A 9088-nucleotide genomic window follows, 5' to 3' on the forward strand; every position below is an offset into this window, starting at 1 on the left:
ACACACACACACAAACACACACACAAACACACACACACATATCATACACACGCACATGCACACACACAAACACACAAACATGCACATGCACAAACACACACACATGCACATGCACAAACACACACACACACACACACACACACACACACACACACACACACACACATATATTGCTTCAAACATCTGTCTATGTCCAGGACGACAAGCTCAGTCCACATACCTGTACTAGTAGTGCATTTACGCACATAACTACAGCATATAAAAATAAGGCATCAAAATTCAATGCTACCTGCGGGGAAGGTTCGGCCTTTCCCAGCTATGACGATACTACGGATGGACGGATCACGCAGGGCCTTCTCCAGCCCATCCACCAGACCCTGGCGTACATGGTGGCTGAAGGAGTTCACTGGTGGATTGTTCACCTGCAGTACCGCCACTGATCCATAGGTGGAGTACTCAGCCATGTCTGCAAACTGCAAAAAGGAACCTGATTGATTGATGATAATACTGTTTCACTTCATCTACCAAAAGTTTCACCATGTTGCATTAAAGAATAAAGGAGGCTGCATGGATCAGAAAATCTACTCCAGTCATAAACTGCAATGAGGGGCAATAAAAGCTCACTTATCCAGTCTATAATCATATAGCCAGGCTATATAGTGTGTGTGTGTGTGTGTGTGTGTGTGTGTGTTTGCTCACAATCTATGTGTGTGTGTGTGTGTGTGTGTGTGTGTGTGTGTTTGTCAGTGTGTGAGAGTGTGTGTGTATGTGTGTGTGTGTTTGTGCGTGTGTGCGTAAAATTTGCAGCCATCCAACTATCTTCAACAAAATGAGAACCCTACATACTGTCATACACTGATTGCCAATTTTTATTGCATACCACCAAGGATGTTAATTGATCCCACCATGCAATCAAATTTGCAATCATTGGCTTATGAAAACAGTGTAGAGGAATCCAGACTTACTTCTTGTTGCAGAACTCCCAACTTGAGCAGTGGTGTTTGGTTCAGTAGAACTTGCAAGAGGACCTTCAAACTTCCACCGTGATCTACAGGTCAATGACCTATCGGGTATCCTCAGTAACAACCATTACAAAAAATAGGAGGAGCTTTTTAAAACAAATATCATATATTTTAATAGTATTTGAATAAGATGTAAAATATTTACAACAAACTATCTATATACAACATGATATTGCAACAATTTTATCATTTTTTGCCCTTACAAGAATTATAAGGGACAACTGAAAAATATATTTTACCCCTACACACAAATGTAATAGTCTACTGACCCGTGACCCTAGTAGATGACTTCCGGGTTTTACCTGCGCGTTTCTCCAAGGTTGGACTTTGACTTCGTAAACAAGAATACAAACAACTGACTCGTAAACAACAGTGTCAACGACAACTATTGCTGTATGACGTTTGTCATGATTTATTAAACGTTCTGACTAAAGGTATCACATTGCAATTTTGGGGAATTTGACGTTATACCCTGGAATATGGAGCCCGCGCCCTCGGCACAAGGGCCCGGCGCGACCTCGGGACAAGACTTGGTGCCCCAGGAACGTCGCCAGTTGCAGTTAGAGTTCTCTGAGATCACAGGAAGCACTCTGGATCGGGCGAGGTTTTACCTGCTGAAGAATGGCTGGCGTCTTCAGGTGAGAATGACTCTTTGTTTTGAACGAAATTATGGATGATCCACATAAGATACATGATATTGATAAAAGAAAGGACCTACAGTAGTGTATTACGCTGAGTATTGCACTGTATGGTTATAAATATTGTAATTAATTCTATGGATTATTCGAAGCTCTCACCAGATGAAAATGAAGAAGAAGGAATGAATGAATGAATGAATGCTAGGAATAATGAATTAATATATAATCGATGATAATGATGATGAATACAACTTGTATTCATCATCATCATCATCGGTCGACGTGTTTACACCTACAGGATTATACCGCCCCTTACGGTGTGACATACCCTTTGGCTGGCTAATTACAAGACATGATGGATGCGCCAGGTCTCCCATCCAGGTGAATGATGTAAATCACCATATGGCTGATTCGAGACAGAGGTTCGTCAGGCCTCCATCCGGGTAATTTGTAGTGAATTGTTGTATTATTTGTGTGCAGGATTCCATCAACGACTATTATGACCCCAGTGAGGAAGAGGTGATAGATGTGACACCTGCAGTCCAAGCACCTGTGCCCAGCAGGTAAATGTGTACACTCCTCCAAGCAGAGGTTGGTACTAGGGAAGATTGTGACCTTTTTATCTGTCCGCACTCCCCAACAACCTCAGCCTGGGCACCTTCCAGATCGTAGTTCACTTCGACTTTGATTATACAGTCGCTTCTCTGCTATTCTGTCTGGGAACCTGGGCATCTCTACTAAGTAACACCTGGAATATTCAATTCTCCTTCAAATTTTCACTCTGAAACAACCAGAGGGACGAGTAAGAATAGAAAGAAACAACATGCCCCCTACCCGGAATCGAACCGGGGTCGGCAGATCACAAATCACGAACGCTATCACCGTCGCCACAAAAGCACTAGTGCCGTTGGGCAAGGACGATAGGCAGTGCTTAAACCCCACTGTTACAACTCCTATGTTTGCCAAGAAACCTGAAATGGTTAACTGATCGCTGTATTTCAACATGTGTAAGAACGCCTGTTCAAACGAGCGCTCTAGAACACATTCTGGAATTCGCTAATTGACTGACATAACCACCAAAAGATTTGAATAAGAAGTTTCCCAGACTGGCAGCAGAAGCGAACATTGGAGCAAACTACTACCAAGATGGTACCCTAAGGTTAAACAACCTCTGCTACATATTGTAATGATAGCTATATTGATAGCTAGTCATTGCTTTATCAAACTTCTCTTGCTGCGTGAATTTTAAGAACAAGGAAACCTTCTAGGTAGTTGTATCTGTCAGCGATTTGACATTCTAATGAAGAAGAAGGAATTGGTTATCCCAGCCCAAGTGTAACTTCTATATCTTCCCTCCCACAGTACCTTGGACACTTCACAGGATGTACATACTAGTAGTCGTATCAGCTCAGAGCGAGATCTGGACACAGCAGACGGCTCAGAACAGGCCACCGGTACCGGTAAGAACCAGTCTGAACCAGTCACCCCCGGTTTTACCCTGCTGACATGGAACATCAATGGACTCGATCAGAGGAACATTCTGGAAAGAACGAAAGCTGTGTGCAACACAATAAATAGGTAACAATTTGGGAGATGTTTATAGTCATGCATTTAATCTTTGTTTGTCTTTCTCAGTTTTTTATTTTTCATTTAGGTTATGTTGAACCCATTTTGCTGACTCAAAATTAGACTCATTCTACAGTTTTGTGCTCTTATAAAGTTCAAATCTTAATTTTTGTAGTCTTTCTGTCATGTCTGTTATGTGATATTGATGTATTTTATGTGTAGAATGACAGGAAGAATAGCTTACAGAAATTTCAAGCTAATTGTGTATCCAAATAAAGTCAAAGTGAAACTGAAAGTCAAATCTGCATCATCTTTATTTAATTCATTCCTGAAAAGTTCATCTTAACAGCAAGTGTATTTTAATTATCTGCAATTATTATATCAGAGTTTGTAGACTTTTTTTGTGTTGGCATTACTACTGTTCAACTTTGATCGGGAATGACCTCTATCAACAAAGATGAACTTTCAAGTTTACTTTTTTATAGACTGTCTGGTTGATGTTGATATATACGATATGCTAATTGATTGAATGCTAATTGAACCAAATCTACGACGAAAAGACTAAATGGATGCTACACAAAAATGCTCCGAATGTGCTTAAATATCTCCTGGGAGCAGAAACTTACCAATGAGCAATTATATCAAGATCTGCCATTAGTCACTGAGAAAATAAGGATAAGAAGGATGGAATTGGCAGCTCATTGCGTCAGGCACCCAGACATCGTTGCCTCTAAGTTTGTACTCTGGGAACCAACAAAAGGGAAAAGAAGCCGAGGGAGACCAAAGCTGACGTTCTTAGACAACCTGAAACATGACACTAACCTTACCGATGTGAAGAAAATCAAGTCCCTGATGGAGAATAGGGAGAGTTGGAGAGCTATCTCAAGCCTGGTTCGAGCGGGAGCTCGGCCAAAGTAAAGTACATGTGTAAAGTAAGTAATTGATTGGGAAGGACAGTGTGCATGTATCTCATTTTTTTCCTAATATTTGCACCCTCTTCACAGTCTATATCCAGACGTAGTGTTCCTACAAGAAGTCATTCCTCAGACGTTTGAGTACATCGAGGCGAAGTGCGACCGTTACAAGGCCATCGCTTCGGGAACGGAGCAGTACTTCACCGCCATGCTGCTGAGGAAAAGTAGCATCACATTCATCAGCCAGAACATTCAGCCCTTTCCAACCACGCGAATGATGAGAAATCTGCTGATAGTGAAGGTCATTTTAAGTTGTGTATCACTTTACGGGACCAACACCAAATTTAATTGGGACTTACCCCAAATTAAGTTGTGTGTGTTCAACTTTGCTTTAGCCTTTAGTGATCTGACTGCAAATTGTTAACAATAGCCAGTATCATCATCATCATCATATGTCTACAGTATCTATAGTATTAAGCAAGCCTACTATGATTTGTTGCCTCTCAGACTTAAAAATTGGCTTACAATTTTTACCCCTATGCAGACCCTCTTTTCGAACTGGACAGGTTTTACCGCTGTTCAGACTGGACATGGTTTTCCGAGAACCCAACCCACTGCCTCTATGGCCTCCAAGTTGCTAAGGGATCTGTTCCTTTTGACCATTTTGCAGGCCATGTTCGGCAGTGTTCTGGTGTGCCTGAAGACCACACTTCTAATGGTTGATTGATATGTTAGATCTATTCCATCAATATGTTGTGTAGCCTTCTTGTCTTTATACTTATTTATGATGTGAAGTCTCCTAATCTAACCTTTTGTTTTAAGGGAAGTTTGGAAGTGTCTGCCTTTGCAATGATGACACTTCTAATGGTTGACAATGGTTGACAAATATGTCAAGTCTAACAGTATTCCATCAATACATTGTGTTGTCTTCTAGTCTGCACACTTTATTGTGATGTGAGGCCTTCTTATTATGAATGTCCTGTCGTTTTCAGGCCAGGTTCGGCAGTGTCCCCCTATGACCTCGCACCCGGAGAGCACCAAGGACCACACATCTAATGGTTGACGAATCTATTCAGTTTATGTTGTGTATGTTGTCCTCTGGTCTGTACAGTTCTTCACGATGTGAAGACTGTGGATAACAACCCACTGCCTCTAAGTCTAAGGAACCTGTACCTTTTTTTTTGCAGGCCAGGCTTGGTAGTGTCCTGCTGTGCCTGAAGATGATACCTCTAATAGTTGATACATGTATGTGAGATGTGTCCTGCTCCTACATTTATGGTGTCCAAGTCTAAGGAACCTGTACCTTTGAACCATTTTGCAGGCCAGGATTGGCAGTGCCCCGCTGTAACCGTACCTGTGGAAGATGTAAGAATGTAAGATGTAAGTGAAGACTGTTGTCCTGTTGTTTACAGGCCAGGTTTGGCAGTGTTCCCCTGTGCCTGATGACCTCGCACCTGGAGAGTACCAAGGACCATGCAGCCGAGAGGAAACGCCAGCTGCAACAGGTGCTGCAGACCGTCATGCAGCAGGACCAAACCAACACCGTCATCGTGGGGGGTGACTTGAACCTCAGGGATACAGAGGTACTTTGGATTTGCTTATTTTGATGGGGATTTAATTCTGATACAGAGGTACTGTAGATTCTCTTATTTTTGTGGGAACTTAAGTACAACTCGAGCCACTACATACTTGAAAATGACGCGGTTGTCTTCAGCAACATTTCGGTCGCGGGCGGACCGGATTCGGGGTGGTCGCGGTCACAGAAGACAAGTGGTCGCTTTGGCCACGTTGCTTAATGCTTGTGTCTATGGGGGGAAAATCGGGACCGGCCAGAAGCGGTCGTTATAGGCCGATGGTCGTCTTACAGACGTGGTCGCTTATACAAGTTTCACTGTATGCCTTAATTCTGTGGTAGGAGGGTAAAGAAGGATTTGGAGTATTTCAAGCTTTCGGGATACAGAGGTACTTTTAGATTTACATATTTTGATGGGGACTTGATTCTGTGGTAGGAGGGCAAAGAAGGGTTTGGAGTGTTTCAAGCTTTTGGACATTTGTGGAAGAATATCAGAAATATGAGAGTTAGATCTCAGGAATACAGAGGTACTGTAGATCCACATTTTGATAGGAACTCAATTATGTGGTACATGTAGGAGGCTAAAGAAGGGTTTTGTTGTGTTTCCATGTCAGAGTTAAACCCCAGGGATACAAACTTTAAGGTATTGTAGATTTGATGGGACTCAATAGGAGGCTACAGAAGAATTTGGAGTGTTTCAGGTGTCCGAACTATTCTGGAAAAATATCAGACTTAAACCTGAGAGGGATACAGAATACTGTAGAGTCACTTATTTTTGTGGGGACTTAATCATGTGTTAATTCTAAGGTAGGAGAAGAAAGAAAGGGGAGTGTTTCAAGCTTTCAGGATACAGGGGTACTGTAAAGTAACTTTTTTCTGTGGGGACTTCATTCTGTGGTGGGAAGAAAAAAGGGATTTGGAGTTTTTTTAAGCTTTTGGACATTTCTGGGAGGGATATACTCATGTTCATTTTTAGAATCAATTGATGAGAAAATAGGTGTAAAGTGTCCAAAGGGCATAACATCAGGGCCTGCTAGGGATTGGAACCCAGAACCTTTAGGTTCTAACAATGCTAACCACAAGATCACCTCACCACTAAGTACTGTCCTTGTTCCGCCAGGTTGCCGCGGTGGGAGGGTTGCCTGCTGGAACTGTGGACTTCTGGGAAGCCTGTGGCAGCCCACTTCAATTCAAGTTCACATGGGACGTCTCCAAAAACGATAACCTTGACTGGCAGCTAAAGTTCCGCCCCAAATGTCGGTTCGACCGCGTGTACGTCCGCTCCAGTCGCCCAGATCAGCTCGCTCCAGAAAGTATCAAATTTGTCGGGACGGACAGACTAGAGGGGTGTCGCAGATTTCCCAGCGACCATTGGGGCTTGTTGTGCAAGTTTGTGAAACCGTGCGGGAGGCAAGTTCAACAAAATCTGGAGCAGACAGACGTCAGTGATAACAAAACAGGAAACAGGGCAAAAAGAGCTAGAACAACTTGAACGTCTGCTTAAAGGCAACATGTTTGTACAGAACTGTTGTATAAACTACAGTCTTTGTCAGTAGTTATGAAACAGGAAGAAAGGAAAAGGGGGGGTTTAACACAACTCAAAATTCTGTTTAGATCAACATGTTTATATGATCAGCAAAAAGTTATGAAAAGGGAAGAAAGATTAAAAGGCTTAAATTAACTTAAAATTCCACTTTAGAAAATCATATTTGTAACGTTATAGTTACATAAACTTTCATCATTGCCAGTGCTGATAAAAGAGAAAGATAATGGAAAAGATTTGAAACAACTCGATAACTCAAAATTGCCATATGTACATTAATAGGGGTCTTTGTCAGATGGGTTTTAGAGATTTGTAATCTAGAAAAGAAGTCTAACTCAATAGATGGAATTGGTGTGACATCATGTCAGGAAAATTGAACATTAGAGTTGAAGGAGAACAGATATGTCTTCTGGTCTACAAATTGGCATTAGCTGTATGCCGTTGTCTTTCACTTTTTAATAAAACCAATTACACCATTATGTCAAGAAATTATTTCCTCATCATTGATACCAGAGCCCAAATATTTGTAGAAAGAAAATTGTCTATGTTTTTTTCTGAATGGCTATTATTTGGACCTATTGAATATATCCATCATAGAAAATTTCACAACTTTTTGTGTTGACAGTGAAATGTGTTCTTTGTACATGTATTTCCTGTGGATGCTGTTGAAATGTACAATTTAGATTGACACCACAAAAGTACTACAGCTTAAAAGTTACTGTGATATTGATCCAGTTTAACTCACCTTCAAAAGCAACTCTTCCACCGGTCATGACAGAGAAGACAGAAGCTAGTATGTACTGAGTATTTACAGGTTCATTGTACTGGGGCAATTCTCCTATCTCACGATCTTTTTACAAGCACAATAAACAGTAGACCATGGTTTAGTGTCCCACAATCTTAAGGACTATAACCCTTTCCGGTAATGTGCATGTCAGGTATGCATGTCAGGTGAATGACACAGCCGGAATCAAATTCACAGCTTCTAGTTCCAGAGACAGGGCCACTAACGACTGGGCTACACACTCTACTAAAAGAAAGCACAGGAATCCATGTTATCTAAACAATGTACTGTAATATTTATTCTCTTCTTACTTTACACTTCCAGAATATTTACTTACCTAAATCTGGGTTGGTAAAATACATTTTTTGTACATTTATTATTCACTAACAGGAAGGTTGAAGATACAGGTAGGGCAAGCTTTACATGCAGCTACAAATCTCTGCAATTGAACATTAAGATAAGAGAGCTGCTTCAAACATGGATATAAGATTGTTTCCAATAGGGAAAAGTTATAGTATGATGTCACAACTGACAAAATATTTTGGATCTACATCATACTTATCATACAAAGACATGTAGTTTTTTCAAATTATGAATCTTATTTGAATCGTCGTAATGACATGATGAAATACAGTCTGGTCTCTTGCTTCATAGGCAGAAACATGTCAGAACGGAGTCATGAAACACAAGTCCAACAGATGTAAGTGGCTGACGGAACTTTCACAGAACCATTATGTCTTTTATGGTCATACTCAACATTACCTTTCGTAATGTTCAATATACATTTGAATTGTCAGAGTATTAAAAAAAATCAACAGTTGGCTTTTGAATCTGCTTCTTCAGTCAAGAAAGAAGAACATGTGAATCATCTCATGTAAAATTATTTTATGTGCAAATACAGATGCAAAAGTGCTGTAGTATTGCTATACAGTTGTCAAATCTTCAGATACCTGCTGAAATCTGTCAAAAAGACATTTCTTTGGGCTTTCCGGCCATCAGAATTAATCTATATGACCCATCGGTACAGTGACTTATTACGAGTTTTCTA

The 9088-nt window shown here is 40.9% G+C and overlaps 2 protein-coding genes across 2 annotated transcripts in view; one reads left to right on the forward strand and one right to left on the reverse strand.

Moving 5' to 3' along the window:
- Positions 1-1067, reverse strand: part of LOC118407380 (peroxisomal bifunctional enzyme-like) — a 16939-nt gene extending 15872 nt beyond the window's left edge. Inside the window, 2 exon segments of the mRNA XM_035807848.1 lie at positions 294-473; positions 966-1067. Of these exon segments, the coding sequence (XP_035663741.1) occupies positions 294-464 (171 nt within the window). The 5' untranslated portion in view covers positions 465-473; positions 966-1067.
- A 217-nt stretch (positions 1068-1284) lies between these two features.
- On the forward strand, positions 1285-7791 carry LOC118407382 (tyrosyl-DNA phosphodiesterase 2-like). The gene is made up of 7 exons (XM_035807849.1): positions 1285-1660; positions 2141-2223; positions 3023-3238; positions 4231-4441; positions 4811-4858; positions 5553-5723; positions 6834-7791. The coding sequence occupies exons 1-7, from the start codon at positions 1502-1504 to the stop codon at positions 7203-7205; spliced, it is 1260 nt and encodes a 419-aa protein (XP_035663742.1). The 5' UTR covers positions 1285-1501; the 3' UTR covers positions 7206-7791.
- The last annotated feature ends 1297 nt before the right edge of the window (positions 7792-9088 follow it).

The sequence above is a fragment of the Branchiostoma floridae genome, unplaced genomic scaffold (assembly GCF_000003815.2).
Source record: "Branchiostoma floridae strain S238N-H82 unplaced genomic scaffold, Bfl_VNyyK Sc7u5tJ_1336, whole genome shotgun sequence".
Classification (NCBI taxonomy): domain Eukaryota; kingdom Metazoa; phylum Chordata; class Leptocardii; order Amphioxiformes; family Branchiostomatidae; genus Branchiostoma; species Branchiostoma floridae.